At 43.2% G+C, this 22,139-nt stretch overlaps 1 protein-coding gene across 1 annotated transcript in view; it reads right to left on the bottom strand.

Annotated features, from left to right (window-relative positions):
- The window catches only part of CDS1 (CDP-diacylglycerol synthase 1), an 82,715-nt gene that overhangs the window by 40,868 nt on the left and 19,708 nt on the right, over positions 1-22,139 (bottom strand). Inside the window, exons 2-4 of the mRNA XM_002717047.6 lie at positions 16,619-16,746; positions 8,030-8,126; positions 776-873 (exon numbers count right to left, since the gene is read on the bottom strand). Of these exons, the coding sequence (XP_002717093.2) occupies positions 776-873; positions 8,030-8,126; positions 16,619-16,746 (323 nt within the window). The remainder of the gene's footprint in view (positions 1-775; positions 874-8,029; positions 8,127-16,618; positions 16,747-22,139) is intronic.

Below are 22,139 nucleotides of genomic sequence, written 5' to 3'. Positions count from 1 at the left end.
GGACATTAAAATTATATGGTGGGGGCCAGTGCTGTGGCATAGTGGGTTAAGCGGTCACCTACAGCACTGGCATCTCATTTAGGTGCTGCTTCGTGTCCCAGCTGCTGCTCTTCTGATCCAGCTCTCTACTATGGCCTGGGAAAGCAGTGGAAGATGGCCCAAGTCCTTGGGCCCCAGCACCCACATGGGAGACCAAGATGAAGCTCCTGGCTCCTGGTTTCAGCCTGGCCCAGCCCTGGCCATTGTGGCCATTTGAGGATTGAACCAGCAGATGGAAGAATTTTCTCTCTCTGCCTCTGCCTCTCCTTCTCTGTAATTCTGACTTTCAAATAAATAAATAAATCTTTTAAAACATTTTTTAAATCATATGGGTTTGTTAGCGACTTTAAATGTTTATATATATATATAATTTTGCACATTCTCACACCAGCTGAAGGTAAATAAGGAAAAGATCATGAGTTAACATTCCACTAAAATTATGAGTAGAAAAGAAAGAAAAATATGTCCAATACACTGTGGAGTTTTTTAAAAAGGGAAGAACTTTATATATGTTCAATATAACTTACTTAGACTGAAATATGTTTAAAAAGTTGGAATGGAATAGTTAAAGGTGATTTCTTTTTTCTAAAATTCAGTTACATTTTTAAAATTTATTTTTCTACAAAGTCAACCCATAGGGTAAATTGAGTAGATAGTGATTGATCAGAATACCTCCTTTACAAACTTTAGGAAACGGTGCAATTTTTATATCTGAAGCAGCTTCCAGTTTACTTACCAGCTTAGAGTTCTGAACCATGGTAGATCATACGAACGATAGACTCTGTACCCTATAGTGATAATTTCATGGAAGCACTTCACTTGGATGCCCAAAACCTGAAACCAAGAGAAAACATTAGCACATAATTTCTCATTGTTTATATTTTTTCTCAATCATTGCTAGTCATATTTTTTTAAAGATTTATTTATTTATTTGAAAGTCAGAGTTAGAGAGAGAGAAGGAGAGACACAAAGAGAGATTTTCCATCTACTGGTTCCCTTCCAAAATGGCAACAACCACTAGGGCTGGGCCAGGCCAAGGCCAGGAGCCAGGAACTTCATCTGAGTCTCCCCCGTGGGTGGAAGGGGTCCAACCACTTGGGTCATCTTCTGGTGCTTTCCCAGGCACATTAGCAGGGAGCTGGATCAGAAGTAGAGCAGTCAGGACATGAACAGGCATCCATATGGAGAAGCCAGCATTGCAGGCAGTGGCCTAACCCACCACACCACAATGCCGGCCCCATTAGTCTTAATTTTTAAAGTCTTTATTTTTAAAAAATATTTATTTATTTGAGAGGCAGACACAGAAAGAGACAGACAGACAGTGCTCTTATCCACAGGTTCACTTCCCAAATACCCACAGTGGGCAGGGCTGGACCAGGCTGAAGCCAGGAGCGAAGAACTCATTCCACATCTCTGGAGTTTAAGGTTTGAGAGTATGGCCTGGCTGATCAATTGACTAGGCTTTATCCCTCATTTCCACTTCATTTTTGAGACCACCCTTCTCAGGATGGACAACATTTTGTCCATTGTGTCTCTTGAGTAACCCTAGGAAAATGATCACATATAAATGTTTGCTTGTAAATACTGATATCTCACCATACATCATGGTATACTTGCATGAAACAAAGATACTGCCAGAACAAATAATTAAACATCTTCTACCTGGGCATAGCCTTTTCATTCTCCTAGTTGTGTCAACTCATCCATAGCCAGTGCACCTCTGGTCAGTCTAAGCAGTGCTGCCTTGAAAAATCATGGCAGCCTTCTACATCTACAGCCACTTTGGCCAGTCAACTGGATGCATGCAGTTCTGTTTGCACAGTATCCTAAATACATGCCTAGTAAATGGGCTTCTATTTTCAGATGTTGCTTTTAGTAGTCTTTCATGTTGTTGCATGAAATTTCATGTTATTGCAAGGCAACTCTCCAAGATGCAGCATCTTACCAGTGCTTGACTGAAGTCAATTCCAAGTTGAACATTTATCATCAGAGAGATTAAAATCTTTGTGAACACAGCAGGTCCATTTTCAGCCTTTAGGGAGTACATCCAAGGGCTTTTGTACATCCCTTGAACTAAACAAATTTTCAGATTTTTAAAGAGTTAAAACAAAAGTCAAAGATTATGTGGTGGGGGGCCTGTGTTGTAGGGCATTGGGTTAAGCCATCACCTGTGACCCCAGCATCCCATATTTGAGTGCTGAGTTGAGTCCTGGCTGCTCTGCTTCCAGTCCAGCTACTTGCAAATGTGCCTGGGAAGGCAGCAGGTGATGGCCCCAGTATCAGGACCCCTGCCACCCATGTGGGAAACCTGGATGGAATTTCTAGTTCCCGGCTTCAGAATGGACTAGCCCAGTTCTAGTCATTGAGGCCATTTGGGGAGTGAGCCAATCATTGAAAGGTTCTCTTTCCCTCTGTTGCTCTGTCTTTCAAATAAATAAATAAATCGTTCTTAAAAAGTTAAATTTAAAAAAGATTATGTGATGAAGTGATACTATTTTGCATATATAATTTTATTTTCATTCATAGTTCTGGGCTCCTTTTTTCTCCCCAAAGCAAACCACAGAAGCTAGAATTTCTCTTCCCCAAGGTAGATTGCTGAAATAAAGAATACAATCTACTCTCCCCGACCTTTCTGACTTGAAGTTAGCCATAACGAAATAGTAAGACCTCGTTTTAGAGGGGGCCCTGCCACATCCTGGAGGAGTACATGCTCCATCGAGTCTATAAGCATTAGGTCAGGTCTCTCTCCAGTCATGTTTCCACATGGCTGTCCATGCTTCGGTCATGCCTGTGCAGCCACGTCCAAGAAGCCCAAAAGTCAGGATCCAGAGAGCTCTGGACAACTGATCCATGGAGGTTCCTGGAAGGTGTGCACTCAGGGAGCAGTGAAGCACCACAGCCCTCCCCCGTGCCTCAGCCCAGGCTTCTCTCCATCTGCATCCTCTGTAACGTCCTTTATAACAAACCAGTCAATACGTCCCCTCAGCTCTGACAGCCTAACTCTAGCACATTCATCAGAGGGCTATGGGAAACCAGATTTCCAGCCAGTGGGTCAGAATCACAAGTAAAACTGCTTGGGGCTTGTGACCGGTGTGGAATGGGGTGGGGCAGTCTTGGGGCCTGAGCCCTGCTCTGCTCTCATTTAAGGCTACCTCCAGGCAGACAGTAGCAAGACTGAACTGGGTTATGGGTCGCCGCTGGCAGCAGCAGCTGCAGAATTCGCTGCTTGCTTAGCATATGGGGAACACCCACTCAAAGGCACCCTGGGTCAGGAGCCATAGCATGTAGTAGGAGAAACCCAATTGTGAGTTTGAGTTCATTTTCTTCCGCATCTACAGGGACAGAACACATGCAGCTCCTTGAAGTCTAAAAATATAACTTTCTGGTCTTTTACAGAAAAAACTTAACCAAACTCCAAGGATATTCTTTGGAATTTCTTTTTCAACATTTCCACAAATTAGTTTCTCCAAACTTAACATTCAGGATATTCTTAAGCTATTTTTTTCCCCACAACACCATTTCCATGTCTAATCAAATAAAATTAAAAATGTAAATGGGTCCCCCTTAGCCACATGGTAAGAAAATATTGTCCCAAATCACTGTAAATAGTACTTGGAGGAAAAAGTCCTAAATGTGCTATAAAGACAAGTGGGCATTTAAATGTCATTCTTCAAATAACCTTTGAGTATAACACAAAAAGAAACACGGAATGGGGACAACATTCAACATTAAGGTAAAATGGCAAAAATATTCTATTTATAGAACCAAAGGGTTTTTAAATATCTAACGTGCTGACGCAATTTCTATGAACACATCTGACCAACAACAACCGTGAGCCCTGGATACGGTATTCTAGTGAGCAAGGGAAAAAAAAAGTAATTTTCATAGTACACACATATTTATGTGATCATCATTCTAGCTTGCAAGGAGAACTCTTGGGTGACTGCTAGGAAAACAGAAAATGGCAGGAAACAGGGGCTTTAAAATGCTAAAGTCCTTACAATACACCTGGACTTTGCAGGTGTGGGTGCGGAGGAAGACACTGAGACGCCCCATCATCAATACTGGTAGCAGTGGACACTGGAAGGACTACTGGTCCAACGAACGTGTTCGCAGTGCTAAGATCACCAGCCAACACTGAAGTGCTAGTGTGAGGGCTCACAGAAATACTAAAGGGCAGCTGTTCTCAGAAAGGAATAGTCTACCCGGGAGGAAACACATCACCATGCTGCACGGAGGCAGTCAAATGGATGCGCAGAGAGGCGGACCGAGCGCGGTGGGCCATAGGCGGACATGTAGAGCCACGTCTATAGACAGGGATGAGGTACAGTAAGGGAAGTACAAGTAGTTCCAATGTGCCAGAAGAGCAAGGTGGGGGTGAGCAAAAGAGAAGGGCCGGCCCTGACAGTGGGACACACGGCAACAGCACAAGGAGCTGAGATGAGGAGAAGACGTGAGCAGACCTGAGCATCTGAGATGACAGAGACGGACGGGGCTGCCCGGCAAGGGGAGGCAAGACGACACCATCCGGCTGAGGATGGCTCTCACTAGGAACAGTGGCAGAGGGACGGAGGGCAGGGTAAAAGAGACGTTGAGGACGTTGAACTGACTGGATTTAGTGGTTGTGGAGATTGAGGACTCAGAGAAAGAAAGGAAGACACAATGACACCAAGAGGGCTTGAGAGAGTAGACAGACTCGTGCTGGATGGCTGGAGGAGGGAACGGAAGCTCAGACCTGGACATATGGACTAAGGAACCTAAGATCACCCAGTAAAACCACCTACTTCCACTTTGGGAATCTAGTCTAAGAAAATCACCCCGCATATGGAAACAGAACGTGTGTGTGTGTGCTCTAGTAGGTTCAGGATAGTGCCATTCACAATAAAGAAAAAGTAGAACATACGCTACGTATGTAAAAATAGCACAATGGCTTAAATAACTTATGACGCACTACATCCCACTGAGCAGATGAATCTATTCAGGCTGATGGTTCTAAAAGCCAGAGAACAACACAGAACTTCTGATGTGGTATTTTAGTTTTAAAAGCAGGATAGTTAACATTACAACCATGTTTTTTAAAACATCAAAGAAAGCAAAAAATCAAAAGATTTCAGATGGCAGTACTAATTGGGTTTTGGGAGCTGATGATAGGGTTGGGGTGATTTTTTTTTAAATTCTCTATTCTCTAATGTTAATTTTACTATATATGTACAACTCTCACAATGGAAAAAATATTTATACATTATTAGAAGTTAAATTATACAGTGTGCACTTAAACTCAATTATTTCATTTCTCCCCCTCTCTCTGTAACTCTTTCAAATAAATAAAATCTTTAAAAATAAATAAATAAATAAAAATTAAACTTAATTATTCTCGCAGTTTCTGATAGCCAGGCCTTCTGCTGCCCAGCTTATCGTGCTCCCTCCACCCTGAGTGGTCCCACCCAGCTCCCTCCACCCTGACTGGTCCCACCCAGCGGTCTCTGACACCTCCCTGAGCCCCTGCCATCCCTCGACCCTCATCCCTAGGTCTTGTCATCCATCACACAGCACTGGGGACTGCTCTGCAGATACTCGCTCCTGAAAGGCCTGAGTCCCACAGCCCACAGTGGTTATGTCAGCCTTCAGCAGGTGCACAGAGAAGATTGGGAGCTAATGGCTGGCACCACAGCTCACAAGGCTAATCCTCCGCCTGTGGCGCCAGCACACCGGGTTCTAGTCCCGGTCGGGGCGCCGGATTCTGTCCCGGTCGCTCCTCTTCCTGTCCAGCTCTCTGCTGTGGCCCGGGAGTGCAGTGGAGGATGGCCCAAGTCTTTGGGCCCTGCACCTGCATGGGAGACCAGGAGAAGCACCTGGCTCTGGCTTCGGAGCAGTGCAGTGCGCTGGCCGCAGCAGCCATTGGGTGGTGAACCAACAAAAAAAAAGGAAGACCTTTCTCTCTCTGTCTCTCTCTCTCACTGTCCACTCTGCCTGTCCAAAAAAAAAAAAAAAAAAAAAAAAAAAGACTGGGAGCTGAAGGCCCTTCCTGGAATCATACTGGACAACAACCCACCCTGCCTGCCTTGAATTCAGTATCCTCTGCTCTCTGCTGTGACTGTCCTACCCCTTATCCATCTTTCCTTTGTCAGATAAAAGCCCATTAAGAAGTCAGCCAATTAACAGAACCAAGAAAGTATTTCTCTTATTCAGTTTACCTTGATATCCCCAAGGAAGTACAAAATTAATGAAAGGATGAAAGGACATTTGAAAGAGGCTTTGCAGCACATCTAAGAGCTGCTCTAAGCAGCTTTAGGAGTTGATGGGACTTTTTTCAACCATGTCTATTTCATTTTAAAACTTAGTAAAAAAATTTAAATCAAAGGAAAACCATATCATGTTGCTTGTAAACTCATCAGTATGAACAGGACTGGGTGGGAGGAGAGAGATGGAGAAGTGGGCAGGCACAGTCAGAGAACAGAGGTTAGAACCTAAGAAGAGGCTAAGGGACAGGCGCTTGGTGCAGTGGCTCACACGCCTGCCTCCAGTACCAGAGGGCCTGGCTTGGAGTCCTGGCTCTGTTTTGGATTCCAGCTTCCTGCTAAGGTGCAACCTGGGAGTCAGCAGGAAATGGCTCAAGCAGTTGGGGGCCCTGCTACCCACCAGGAGACCTGGATGGTGTCTGGGATCCTGGCTTCAGCCTGGCCCAGCCCCAGCTGTTAGAGGCATCTGGGGAGGAGACCAGCAGATGGCAGATCTCTCTCTCTTTTTCTGTCTCTCTGCCTTTCAAAATAAATTAAATAAATAAATCTAGAATTAAAAAGGGACTGAATTAACTGAAATGAAATTAAGAAAATAATAATAATAATAATAATAATAAAGGGGAGGGTTAGTTACACCATGCTTGCTTGGTTGATTGATGTGTTGAACCAAAGTTCCCAGCACTAGTGGCTTCATGCTTCTGTAGACACCAGGAACCCTCTGTCTGTGAGGATCCTTCCTCAGGCTCCTCCCTTCACCTCACTGGTTCTCACCTGACCTTCAACGGCAGCTCACATGCTTGGCATGATGCCTCTGGGTAGCCTACAGACTCCCCTTTGCTCTCATGGTGTTATTATGTTTTTCAAACCTTTATTGCAGTATGTGATTATTTTATATATGTGTACACACACACACACACACAGATCATGAAGTATGGGTAGTAAGCAAGCTCCACTAGGGCACAGACAGGTGCATTTTCTCAGCACCACCATACTGCACCCCAGAACTGGCCATACCTAGAATGAAGCAGGCATCCTAGAAACATTAGTTAAACAAATGAAGAGGTTAAAATACTTGTTGGGCTTCATGACTTACTGTGCTTCCCAAACACAAAAAATCCCAAACTCCCCCAGTGGCCTCCATTCTGGTCCCTAGACAACATTCCCATGGGTGCCCCATGGACCCTCCCCAGGGAGTGCCTTCTCTCATGATCAATGCCCGGAGCACGACGCCCCACATGCCACGCCTTCTCTGCCTGGCCTCCAGGACTCGGACTCAGTGTTGGCCCCATCTCCTGGAAGCCCGTCCTCAGCTCTCCCTCAGAATGCATTACTGTGCCCTCTCACGTGTCCTATACTAGACTTGCCCTCTTATTTATCGTACTCTCAGTCACATGGTGACCTGAATGTCTCTACCACTACACCGAGTTCCTGGAAGTCAAGGATCTGGCCAGCGGACACCTATGCTGAAGTCGTGTATGTATTCTTTCATCTAATGCTTGGCACAATGTTGGACACAGACCTGTAACTATCAGGCACACTTGGTCCCTGCTGCATGGACCACATTGAATGGTCCCTTTCAAACAGAAAGTGTAAATCCAGATGATTTCAGGAACCAGGAAACACTTAAAAAAACTAAATTTGCAGGTTCCAAGTCTTGCATTATCTTCCTTTTTATGACTTACTCAAACTACTTTAATCATACACAGTTAAAAAGAAAGCAAGAGACACTTAGGATGCCATCAAAGACTTACAAGAAGCATCAGCATAAAGGATCCCATGTAGATGATCAGGAAAAACAATGAAATCATAGTCAGAGTAAGAATCCCACGGATCCACCAGTTTTTCCACCTACAAAGAAAATGTTCACGAAGTTAGTATTTAATATGTTCTTAGCATTTTTATGTGGTTTCATAAAGCCAGACTTGGGAATTTTCCCAGTCTACACTTTTAGAATTGCCTGGTTCACTTTATATAATAACATCAACAAATAACCAAATAAAAAAGTAGCCACTGACTCACCAACATCTTAATTAAAATTTTCAGTTATAATTAAACAAAGAAAAGGTAATAATTTCCCTTCGATGTGTGCAGATGAATCATGAGGCGTGGGAGTTAGGTCGTCAGTGAGGATGCAAGAAAGAGAATGCTTGATCCTCCACGGTGGTAAGCAAAACAGAATGACTTTCAGAAGGTAGTACAGCCACAATGGCCCGTCAGGGAGAACAGGAATAAAGGGTGACACAGAACCAACAGCAGGAAGCATAGCGACTTCCGTGACATCAGGGAGCAAGGGGCCAGCGAGCCGCTGTCAGTCACAGAGGCTACAGACACAGCAGAGGGCACTTCCCTCTATCACTTCAGCATGGAGCCTGCCTGCCTCAGTTAGAGGCACAGCCTTTTGCAGAAACACAATTTCTCACCTTGGGGCTTTTTATGTTGCTTAGAACAGAACTTCCCAGCAGGTACACCTTGCAGAGAAGTGATGTGCCTTAGCCCTCTACCCTAAGTGTCTGCGACGTCCAGCAGCCCCTCCTCCACCAGGAGCCTCAGGCTTCACCCCCAGCACACCCTACAAACATCACCACTCCTCATGCGACCTCATCATAACCAGTGTTGGCAGCTGCTGCCTGGAAAACCCAGAACAACTTAAGCACACAGTGCTGGTTTCTGAATCATCCTAGGACTTCTGAATGCACCCACATAATCACTTTTGAATTTAAAACTTTTGCTGCTTCCTCTTTAGGAATTTTCTGATTTTTATTAATTCAGATGATAGCATCTAAATTATGTCACACGAGATTTTGATTCAACTTAAAGTCATCTAGTAACCTACGTTATACTAAGCACAGGCCTTCATGCCCTTCTTGTCACAGAAATATTAGCTGAATTCATCCATTTATAAGATATTGATTACATTCCTTGCTATCTCATAAGACTATAAGCTTGAGCACTGAAGCAAAACTGTATACTGAACGTAGAGCCAAAAACGCGACTGCTATGAGGCTGGATTTAATTTTGCATATAAAACTGTGCATTGATGAATGAAGTAGGAAACTGGGCTGGATCAAAAACTTCACTGGAGGGGAACCCAGGACCATAAGGCAGAGCCCCTGGTAACAAACCTGTCCTGTTGCTAGGGAACCCAGAATCACATTTACCCATCTTTATAACTGATTCTGAGACTCAGAATCAGCAAAGGCCTCTACCAGAATGCAGCACACAATGTAAGCTTCAGAAATCCACCCCCAGATAGATGCTGCCAAAGTCCACACACTCCTCTAATGTCTGGCTTGGAGCTTCAAAGAACAGTAGGTGCTAAGAACCAGAGATTTTAAACAGGGGCCTACTATCTTCATATCTACCCCAAATTTTCCAGTAACAGAAAATCTGGGCCCTCAAGAAACTTATCCTATATGATTGTCTTTTATTATATAAACATGTCCACCCCCCAAAAAATCTCCCTCTTCTAAGATCAAAGATTTAATCTTCTTACTTTATTTTAAATAATTTTCCTCCAACTCTCAAGAATACCTAATACAAAGTTAAGCACATAAAAGATGAAGACATACTTACACATTATATATAATATATACTTTATGTAATATATATAATATACATATATATATATATATACACACTAGTACTGTGTCTTAGTCCATTTTGTGCTGCTATAACAGAATACCAAAGACTGAGAGACCTATAAGGTTCAGAAGTTTCTTAATAATGGACCTGGAGCCTGAGAAAACCATCACCAAGGTGCCAGCATCTAGTGAAGACCTCCTGGCTGCATTATCCCATGGTGGAAGGCAGAAGTACAAGACAGCAAGCAGCAAGGGGGGCCAAACTCACTTTTATAACAATCCCACTTTCATGATAACTAGCCCCTTCCCACAATAATAGCATCAATCCACTCATCAACAGTGGAGTAGGTCCTATTTCCCAACACTGCTGCATTAGGGATTAACATTCCCATACATGAACTTCGGTGCATACATTCTAACTACAGCGTACTGAAACCAAAACTCACCTTTCAGAGGAGAAGCACTGAACTCAAAGCATGACATGTGGGGGCAAAAATCATTATTACTAAAAACAGGGGGCAGTTTGGGTTCTGAATTCAAAAATTTTTATTTCTTTTACCAAGTTACAATGATCACATTAGGGAAAGCCCTAATTTTGTGTCCGAGTCATCAAACCAAAGTCTCACCCCATGGACTGTTTTGCGTAAGAAACTCATTCCAGTCTATTGTCTCTTGGACCAACAGGAACCACAAGTGAGATTTTTTTAAGCATATAATTAATCCCTTATAAAGTAATTATCTTTTTTGGGTAAAGGCTTATTTATTGAGCCTGGCACTGTGGCAGAGCAGGTTAAGTCACCGCCTACAGCTCTAGCATCCCATGTGGATGCCAGTTAGAGTCCTAGCTACTCCAGCTCCCTGCTAATGTGCCTGGGAAAGCAGCAGAGGATGGCCCAAGTACTTGGGCCCCTGCACTCATGTGGGAGACCTAGAAGAAGCTCCTGGCTCCTGGCTTCCACCTGGCCCTTCCTGTAACTCTGACTTCCAAAATAAATAAATAAATCTTTTCTTTTTAAGATTTATTTTATTTACTTGAAAGGCAGAGTTACAGAGAGAGAGAGACAGAGACAGAGACAGAGAGAGATCTTTCATCCACTGGTTTACTCCCCAGATTGCCAAAACAGCCTCGGACCAGGCTAGGTCAAAGCCAGGATCCAGGAGCTTCTTTTAGGTCTCTCACATGGGTAACAGGGGCCCAAGCACTTGGGCCACCTTCTGCTGTTTTTTCCAGGCCATTAGCAAGGATCTGGATCAGAAGTGGAGCAGCTGGGACAAAAATCAGCACTCATAGGGGATGCTGGCAATGCAGATAGTGGCTTTTTACCTGCTATGCTACAACACTGGCCCCAAAAGTAATTTTCTTTCTTTTTTTTTTTTTTTTTTTTTTGACAGGCAGAGTGGATAGTGAGAGAGAGAGTGCCGTTGGTTCACCCTCCAATGGCCGCCGCAGCCAGCGCTGCGGCCGGCGCACTGCGCTGATCCAACGGCAGGAGCTAGGTACTTATCCTGGTCTCCCATGGGGTGCAGGGCCCAAGCACTTGGGCCATCCTCCACTGCACTCCCTGGCCACAGCAGAGAGCTGTCCTGGAAGAGAGGCAACCGGGACAGAATCCAGTGCCCCGACCGGGACTAGAACCCGGTGTGCCAGAGCCGCAAGGTGGAGGATTAGCCTAGTGAGCCATGGCGCCGGCCCCCAAAAGTAATTTTCTTAAATCAACAGATATTTATTATTCCAATCAGTTATGTGGGACACAATGTTGTATGGTTTCTATGTCTATCATGGGTTTTCTTGTTTTGTTTTATTCAAGAGACAGAGAAACAGCCCAGGCAATCAAAGCCAAAATTGACAAATGAGATTACATCAAGCTGAGAAGCTTCTGCATTGCAAAATAAACACTCCACAGAGTGAAGAGGGAACTGACAGAATGAGGAAATATTTTCAAACTATGCAACTGATAAAGGGTTAACACCCAGAATCTATAAAGAGCTCAGGAAATTCAACAACAAGAAAACAATCCAGTTTAGAAAGCAAAGGACTTGAACAGGCATTTTTCAAGAGAGGAAATTCAAATAAGCAACAGACACTTGAAAAAATGATCAGGATCATTAGCCATCAGGGAAATGGAAATCAAAACCACAATGAAGTTTCACCTCACCCCAGTTAGAATGGCTCTCATAAAGAAATCAATAAACAACAAATGCTGGCAAGAATGTAGGGAACAAGGAGCCCTGATTCACTGTTGGTGGGAATGTAAACTGGTGCAGCCACTTCAGAAGACAGTATAGAGATATCTCAGAAATCTGAATATAGCCCTATCCTATGATCCAGCCATCCCACTCCTGGGAATTTACCCAAACCGAAAGAAATCAGCATCTCAAAGAATTATCTTACCCCTATGTCCACTGCAGCACAATTCACAATAGCTATGATTTGGAATCAACTCAGATATCCATCAGCTTTTGACTGGATTCAGAAATTATGGTATATATACACCATGGAGGACTACTAAGCTGAAAGAAGGAAAGAGAGAGAGAGAGAGAGGGAGAAAGAGAGAGGGGGGAGGGGGAGAGAGAGGGAGAGAGGAAGGGAGGGAGGCAAATTCTGTCTTTTGCAACAAGATTGATACAATTGGAAACCATTATACTTAGTGAAATAAGCCAGTCTCAAAAAGACAGATATCATATGCTTTCCCTGATCTGAGACAACTAGTAGAGTACCTCAAATGTAATGTATTAGAGTGAAATGGACCTTTTAAGGTTCAATGATTGTTTACAGCCCTTCTCTCTTTCCTTGAGGAAGAGTGTTTTTTTTCCTTCATATTATTTGTTGAACTCTTTTACTTAGTGTAGGGTTAATATATCTTTGTAAAAATTAAGTGGGAATAGGAGAGGGAGGAGGAAGAAGAGTTGGAGTGTGGGCAGATGGGAATATAGGGTAGGAAGTAAGCTGTATAGCTTAAATAAACTTTAAAAAAATTTTTAAAAGAGGCAGAGAAAAAAAGAGAGAGCAAAAGTTCCCTCATCTGTTAGCTTACTACTCAATGCTTGTGACATCCAGGGCTAGGCTGAGGCTGAAGCCAGAAACTGGGAACCCAACCCAGGTCTTCTACATGGGTCTTCCACATGGGTGGCAGGAACCCAATCATTTGAGTCATTACCATTGCCTCAAAGGAGGTTGCATTAACAGGAAGCTGTGGTCATGAGTCAGAGTTGGCTATCAAACCCAGGCACTTCCATATGGGATGCAGGCATCTTACCTGCAAGACCAAATGCCCACCTCTTAAGTGGTTTTTATTTCAGAAGTAATGAGAAGATTTTTAAAAAAGCATTTTCCCAGAGGCACAAGAATAACGGGTCATGAATCTGGACTGGTGACATTCACTTAAAGCAAGAATGAGGACCCAGAGGCAGTCCTCGAGGACAGGCAGGGTGGGAGGCCCTCTGGCAGACAGTAGGGGTGGTGAGCAAAGTCCATCTCCCAGCCTTTGGCAGAAATGGATGGGAAGTTCCCACAGAAAAGGAAGAGGGCATGAGAAACTACAAGCACGTGTGGCGTGGGGATGTGCTTGTAGTAAGGTGACACCTGGATGTTTCTCAGTCCCAGCACCAGCAGTATTTTGGGCCAGATAGCCATCTATGGTGAGGAGCTGTCCTATAGTGATTCAGAGCCTTCCTGGCCTCTCCCTCTGAGATGCTAGGAGCACCCCCACTCTGATTGTGTCAACCTACAATACCTCCACATACTACCTATTGTCCACTGGAGAAGAGCTCCAAGGACAGAGATACTGAATACTTCCATGGGCCCCACACACGCCAGGAAATGCACTAGGACACGTGCCAAGTGAATCAAGACCTCTGAGGCTCCCCTCAATTTCTACAGTAGATGCTCTTTGGGCCATTAGACATTAAAAGTCTTAAAAATGAACTGAAACCTTGATCAATTTTGCTTTTAAGATTTTACTCTAAGGAAATAATTATAGATTTTTAATATAAAGAAGATAATGACAAAGAAAAATGTTGAATGCCAAGCTGTTTTTAATCATGAACAGTTAGAAACAAATGCCCAGCATGAGGTGCTTAGGTCAATAGATTGGACTACAGCTACAGAATGGACATATCATACAGCCATTAAATGGACCTAGAGGGGCCAGTGCTGTGGTCTATAAGGTTAAGCCTCCATCTGCAGTCCCAGAATCCCTTATGGATGCCAGTTCAAGTCCCGGCTCCTCCACTTCTGATCCAGCTCCCTGCTAATGTGCCTGGGAAAGCAGTGGAAGATGGCCCAAGTCCTTGGGTGCCTGTACTCATGTGGGAGACCAAAGGAAGCTCCTGGCTCCTGGCTTCAGCCTGGCCCAACCATGGCCATGGTGGCCTCTTAGGGAGTGAACAAGCGAATGAAAGATCTCTTCTTCTCTTCCTCTCTCTCTCTGTCTCTGTAACTCTGCCTTTCAAATAAATCATTTTTTAAGAAAAATGTACATAGAGAATATTTAAGGACACAAAATGCTGTTCCTAATAACATTATGAAATTAAAGTGAAAAGAACAAGGTAGGAAAAGTATGATCAAATTTTTACATTGCAGACACACATGCACAGAAATAGGTAATGTACAAGAAAAAAGCTTCAAAGAGTCCATACAAAAGTATTTTAATACTTAGGTATTGGTAGGTGGATATTTGAGTTCTTCCCCCTGCAAATCACGTAAATTTCACAAAAATTAATATAAATTTATAAAAACAAATCAGTTCAGAAATTAAAGTGCTTGCAATATTGTCTAGCATGTAGAATACTCCAATAAATATTAATGCTGTTATTTGGTATTTTTACTTTATAACAGAAAACAAAACTTCATTATTAAGGAAGGTCTTACTATGGATGACACATAGGAATCCAGCATTATTATTACAAAACAACAACTACACAAACTTCTAGGTCTGAAATAGCCCTGATATAAAGCAAAGATATATCTAGGTCATGAAAGCAACTGGGAACAAAAACTATAAAATTGATCATCACGCTTCTAGCAAGAGACAGCAAAGATTTGCTCAATTGGCTAAAAATGATGAAAACTTTGCTTGAGTCAATTTATTCCAACCTGACTGTGATTTTATGCTGTATTTTCACCTCCACGGTTCCTGGCCCCAAACTCCCATCAGCTTTGTGGTTTCCTAAGTGCCTAGAATATGTAGGGACATTTTAGACCTCAGAGGCAGGCCTCAGACAGCTAAGTCTCTCTCTTCCTTTTTTCTCCCTAGGGCATACAATAGAAACTAGAATTCCCCTTCCTCAAGGCAGAATACAGAAATTAAAAATATTCTCTAACCTCCCCTCGCCTTGCTATCTTGGAGCCAGCCATAAAGAAATTCTCTGTCCTTCTCCGGCTGATCCACACTTCAGAAGGGGCTCTGCCTCACAGCTGGAGAGAAGGAACCAGGAAGAATCTGAACGACAACCCTGGCTGGGAGAAATCCACTAAATCCACTAGCATTAGATCACGCCCGTTTTGTTCAATCACCCTTCTCCAGGGTTGTCCATGCTTCAATCATGCCTATGCAGTGAAGTGTCCAAATGCACAGGATTCAGAGAGGCTCCATCAGCTCAACATGTGAAGGTGCATCAGAAAGTGAACCAGAAGTCGCACACGTGCTGGGTGGGTGAGGCATCCCCACGCCACACGGACGAAGCTCCTGTGTTCCGACCCTCTGGACCTGGGTCAAAATGACTGACCCAGAGCTTTAAAACAGCAGGCTGCGACCCCACGGGTGGTAAAATCAGTTTAGCAAGTTGCATCCAGCACTTCGTATGCAACTACACAGAAAAGCACCAAACAGAAATAAAATCAGAAGGCACATGTGGCAACAGCCAAGAATTACTTTATAATGTTTTAGGGGCAGTGAAATTGCGTGTTTGTATATCTTTTGGGGTATGGTGTAAAATGTATTTTTTACTGTGTGTCACAGTCCAAAAAAAGCTGGAAAACACTGTTCTTCTACACCAATATATAACATTTCACCTATTTACTTTTCCTTATGAAGTTTCTAATTCATATTACTAAAACAGAAAATGAAGGGAAATATAATATTAACTGAAATTCTATGGTCATTAAGCCTCTAAAAATACAGCATAAATATAAAATGTAAAGGATTGTGAACATTTACACAATCCTATCTAATTCTGTCTGGTACTTGAAAACAGGGAACAAAGAGTATGGAATTTTCTTTATTAGGTTTCCCAATACCAAAAAAATAGTCAAGCTGACATGGTAGACACATCATTCGGCTCCAGAATCTGACACATAAGGCGAGAATGCCAGCCCACAGCCTGCACATTTCATAACCTTGAGCAGTTAACCTTCAGATATGGTGTTCTCATACTTCAGGTTTTTCCCTTTAAAAAGATTTGTTTGTTTAATAACTCAATCCCAGCCTCCCATGTTGGTGGCAGAAGACCAAGCACTTGGACCATCATTAGCTGTTCTCCGAGACACATGAGCAGGCAGATGCATCAGAAGCAGAGCAGCAAGGACTGGAAGCCAGTGACACTAGCGTGTTTTAACCCAGTGCACCACAAGGCAGGTCACAAATTTTACGAGGATTTAAGGATTAAAAGGAGGGCTGCACATCACATATTCCATGGTCAAATATAAACCTTCTCTCTCATGGTTGCAGAAGTCACAAAAAGCCAAGCATATTGCATGGACAAGGAAACATTAAAGCTTATGTTGTGCACCAAGATACGCCCATCTTCATGCAGCCATACCTTGAGGATAAACCAGACAGAGCTTTCTTGAGAATCTCAGGAGTTCTATCTGAGGACGGTGGGATATCTGGAATATCAGAATCTGCTCTGGAATCCAAATCTCCATATCTGTCATCAATATCTGTTTCCTAAAATCAAAGAAAAAGGAAAATCAGTTTTTAAAGTCCATGCTTGCCAATGCATTCATTCATTGCTCAGTGTATGGAATACTTAGTTAACATAATCTGAAACAAAGAAACTGCTATGAATTTATCTTGATTATCTAAGCACTATTAAGCTTTTCGTTAGGGAAGTTTAATTATCTTTGCTAAAACCTATCCAAACAAAATATTTATCATTTTTGTTACTTAACTGAGATACACATGGGTGTTATTTCTATGGAGAATAATATCTTACACAGGCATAACATTTTATGTACATTTTGAGCATTTTCATTTCCATCATTTTGATTAGACCCTTAAGAAATAATTCCAATGAAATCAAACAAATGAATCTTATCGTTTCTATTTTACTGATAGGTAAACCATGACCATAAGCATGTGCTTTGGTGGTGATAAATTAAAAAAAGAAGTTTTATTTCAACCTCAAACTAGCTGTGAAGCGTGCGTGTACAGGAGCTGTGTGTGCATGGTAGGGGGTGATGGGTGCTATGAGTCCTCTGATGGTCACTGGAGTATTTCCAGGCACAGGGTGAGCCCTGGCAGCTTGTAGAGAAGAGATGTCATCTCACACTTACTGTTGAGACTGTTCCTTTTGCTGTGAGACTTGGGTAACAAGCCCTACTCCCAAGAGTCCTCCCATCTCACCCGCCTCTTGCAGTCCTATGCACACCCTGGCCACCTGCAGTAAAGAGTGGTAAACACACAAGAGCCTTGGGAGTGTTGTTTGGGGAAAAAATTGGAGAGAGGGAGCTGAGCTGGGGCAGAAGAAAGAGAATTCTCACAGGAGCCAAACCCAAGTGGTAGAACACCAAGCAGAACATTGGGCCAGATATGACCTTAGGAATCCAGGATGTTGAAGAATTACCTCCGAAGATTTGGTACATTTCATCACTCCATTTATTTGTTTCTTCATCCATAAAAGGAAGCACTTCACCTGGTGCCAAGAACTTAGTAAAATCCAGGTGGAAAGCTCTTATTGTGATTGAATCACATCCTCTGATTTCTTGCTGAGTGGCTTACCAAATACGGTTTTCACCTTCAAAGAGTATTTTCAGTTTTCATGGAGAAATGGTAAGGTTGAGTTTACTAGGTGTAACTTTTCTATCAAAAGTGATGAAATAAAGGGTGTCACTGTACCAAAGATGACAAATGAAGCAAACACGTGGCATTGCTACTGCACTGCTGAAGAGTCAGCTGGCCCCACGCCAGTTTAAACAGTGAGATGCTGACTTACAGACAACCAGACAGGACAATCCTTCATCACGCACCAGGGCACCTGCTGTCAGAACAGCATGCCGGCAGGTCTTCAACATCTACAACAATGAACACATCACTTGCTCACCTTTTTCCTGCCACTCTCTTTTTGTCTTCCATTGCCCGGAGCATTGAGAGGGGTGGCGTGAGTGGCTGAAGTGATGGTGACTGCAGGAATTGGCTCCCTAAGGCTACACCACCATGCCACAAAAAAGCACAAGCCTTGGAGTTACCAGAACTAATTTTGCCTCTATCCTGACTAGCACTGTGACAAACGGAAAATCATTAATCTTGAGGAAACTCAGGCTTTCCTCATTTTTAAATAAAAACATTAGACCACAATTCAAATTGTGCTCCTCAAAAGCACAAAGAGTTCTGCAAATCACTTCAAAGTGCACTTGGCAGTAACAGCAAACTACTACAACCCAAGCAAGCTGGCTACTTCTATCTACAGTATGTAAGCTTCTGATTTTTTTTTTTTTTAAAGATTTATCTATTTAAAAGGCACAGTTACAGAGAGAGGGAGAGAGAGTGAGCAAGATCTTCCATCTGCTGTTTCACTCCCCAAATGGCAGTAACAGCCAAGGCTGGGCCAGGTGAAGCCAGGAGCTTCTTCTGTGTCTCCCACATGGATGGCAGGGACCCAAACACTGGGGCCATCCTCTGCTGCCTTTGCAGACACATTAGCAGGGAGCAGCTGGAACACAAACCAGCACCCATATGGGATGCTGGCATCCCAGGCAGCAGCTTAACCCACTATGCCACAATGTTGGCTCCTAAGCTTCTGATTTCTATTTTGTCCTTTTGAGAAATAAAAAATATAAAAACTTAAGTTTTAACTAGTCTCCTTCAATTTCATTCTAATAATTAAAAGATAAAAGATAATTCCTTAATAGTGGCATTTTAGAGCAATATTATTTGTGGACTCAGTAGCAGGAACACTTGTTTTTCTGTATTTCACTCCATTCAAGGATGCCAGTCTTGGAATGGAAAACAAGAATGTAATGAGAGATCAGGGGAAAGAAGCAAGAGTACTCTTATGCTAAGGAGAGTCAAAGAGAACTTGCTCCTTCTCAACTCCTAATTTCAACCCTGGGTTTCCACACTGGGCCATGACCTCAGGCATCCTCACAGCTTCCCTCTCCATCCCTGTGCACACTGATGACTCCCTGTAAACCTGTGTCTCCAGCTCCTGATATACTGTTTCCAGGTGGGTTTTCCACCAGCATCAGTAGAAATCCAACACAGGTAAACTGACTTCTCTCTTCCATGCCACACCAGCTACCCCCTGTATTTCCTACTTTGGAGAAAATACCATCACCAACCCAGTAACCAACAACTCAGGTCAGAAATAAGCATCAACTTAACACGTGCATCTCCTTTAACCAACACAGTCAATGAGCAGCACACCTGCCCGTCACCAGTCCCTCCTTCTCCACCTTCACTCAGGGCTGCATCACTCACTCTGTCCTGCCCACTTGAGTCCACAGCTCACAGGGCAGCCAAAGTACCCTTCCAAACAGCAGATCTGACCTTAACCCTTGCTGCTAAAAACCATCAGGATAACGCCCAACTGTGAAACATTGCTTCTGCTGCTTCTCACAGAGGACCACACTTCTGGTCCCTCCTTGAGGACTCCCAAGTTTTCACACAACATCGTTCTCTCTCTCTCATATCCAGATGTTTGTTCTATGGACAGAGTACAGGATTGCACTCTCACCTTTCCCCACACCCTCCATTCCAAACCTCCATGCTCTGTTCCCCAAGACTGAGTACTACTGCCAGGTCAGACCCTGGCCTCATTTTCAAGGTCATTATCTTTTTTTTTCCCTTGAGATTTGTTTTATTTATTCAAAAAGCAGAGTTACAGAGAGAGAGAGAGAGGGAGAGAGAGAGAGAGAGAGAGAGCGAGCACGATCTTCCATCTGCTGGTTCACTCCCCAAATGGCCCCTGAGGCCAGGCCAAAGCCAGGAGCCAGGAGCCAGGAGCTTCTTCCAGGTCTCCCACATGGGTGTAGGGCCCCAAGCACTTGGGCCATCCTCTGCTGCTTTCCCAGGTATATTAGCAGAGTCAGCTGGAAGGGAGAGAAGGAAAGCAGCCAGGATTCAACCAGCACCTGTATGGCATGCTGGTGTCACAGGCATTGTCTTTACCCACTATGCCACAACGCCCTCCCCAAGGCTCACATTCCTTAGAAATTTCTTCCCTGACTCCTAGCTCCATGTTAGGTATTCTGCAACTGTGTTACCAACTGTTCTATTTATTTTACCTGTTGTTCTAATTAAAATGATCTATTGGCTTATCTGTGTTTGACAGTGGCCCATAAGCTTCATGAGGACAAAACTGGCCTCAAAGAATCCCAAGAGCCCAGCAGAGGACCCAGTACAGTGGCTAGCATTTATTAGGCACTACATAAATACCTGTGGGATGAAAAGAGTCTGTCAACTTATTCTAACATTTAAGATTAAAGTAAGTTCTCATCTGCTCTCTCTAGTCCAGAATTCTTAGGCAACTGGCCTTGCTCAGGGCTTCAGTTATAGTTAGATAAAATAAGGCCTTCTGACGAGGGAACTACTCTGATACAGCTATGAAGTTAGAATGAAAATATGTCTGCTTAACTGTGTCATAAAGTTAAAACAATAAAAATTCTCTTTATTGCCTGTAAATGCAGTTCGTATAATAAAAGTGTACATAGAAAACAAAAGCAAAGCTTTTTACAAACATTGGTTTCTCTTATTCCTATCATTACCAAAAAGATAAGTCAATAATTGCCTCCATTTTGTAGGTGGAAAAAATTAGGCTCAGAGATGTTCAGTAAAACACTCAAGCTTGCACAGCCCTCAGTAACCTATCTGGGAGTGGAAATAATGCCGAATGGAGGTTAACTTGGTAATTCTCTTCAAACTAACAGAGGTATTCAATGCAACTCCAACAACCATCCCAGCAAGGATTTTTATAGAAATTTACAGACCGAGTCTAAAATTTTTACAAAAATACAAAGAACATTAGAGGAGACAAAAAAAGAATAAAGATGAAGGGCTGGGCCGGCGCCGTGGCTCAATAGGCTAATCCTCCACCTTGCGGCGCCGGCACACCGGGTTCTAGTCCCGGTCGGGGCGCCGGATTCTGTCCCGGTTGCCCCTCTTCCAGGCCAGCTCTCTGCTATGGCCAGGGAGTGCAGTGGAGGATGGCCCAGGTGCTTGGGCCCTGCACCCCATGGGAGACCAGGAAAAGCACCTGGCTCCTGGCTCCTGCCATCGGATCAGCGCGGTGCGCCGGCTGCAGCGGCGGCCATTGGAGGGTGATCCAACGGCAAAGGAAGACCTTTCTCTCTCTGTCTCTCTCTCTCACTGTCCACTCTGCCTGTTCAAAAAAAAAAAAAAAAAAAAAAAAAAGATCAATGGAACAGAATAAAAGGTTCCAGTTCTACGTCTACATGGTCAACTGATTATCATCACACAAAGTTACAGAGATAAGTCAATAGATGGTACAGGAACAATTGGAAAAAAAATAGCTCTGCTTCAGATTTCACACCATTTATAAAAATAAAATCAAAATAGATCATACATATTTCCATAAACCAATAAAACTTCCATAAAATCTCTAGGACTTCGGTTGGGTTAGGCAAAGATTTCTGAGATATGACAACAAAAGCATGATCCACAAAGGAAAAAAAATGGTAAATATAACTTCATCCTTTTTTCTGCCAAGAGCCATTGGATACTTATAACATCATTCACAGGCTATACAAAATTACCAGCTTAAAAATTAGCCTGCTATAGACTTATCGAATTTCAAGTCCCACCTGCGGTTGCTTTGGCAGGGCCAGACCAAATGATTTCATGGGCCTTATCTGCCCCGTAGACCAGATGTCCACCCCAAGAGAAAGAGAAGACAAGCCAAGGCTGGGAAAGGGCATCTCCATGCACATCACATATCTATTAAAGGACCTGCATCTAGAATACATAAAGAGCTTCTCAAATACAATAATAAAACAAGTCAATTAAAAAACATGAGCAAATATTTGAACAGACACTTTGCCAAAGGCTGTACACAGATGGCAAATAAGCACATAAAAAGATGTCCAACATCATTAGTCATCAGG

Source organism: Oryctolagus cuniculus, chromosome 8 (genome assembly GCF_051225735.1).
Source record: "Oryctolagus cuniculus isolate XC-2025 breed Fujian yellow rabbit chromosome 8, ASM5122573v1, whole genome shotgun sequence".
In the NCBI taxonomy this organism is placed as follows: domain Eukaryota; kingdom Metazoa; phylum Chordata; class Mammalia; order Lagomorpha; family Leporidae; genus Oryctolagus; species Oryctolagus cuniculus.
The sequence above is the reverse complement of the archived record's forward strand: the minus strand, read 5'-3'. Positions and strand labels throughout refer to the sequence as shown.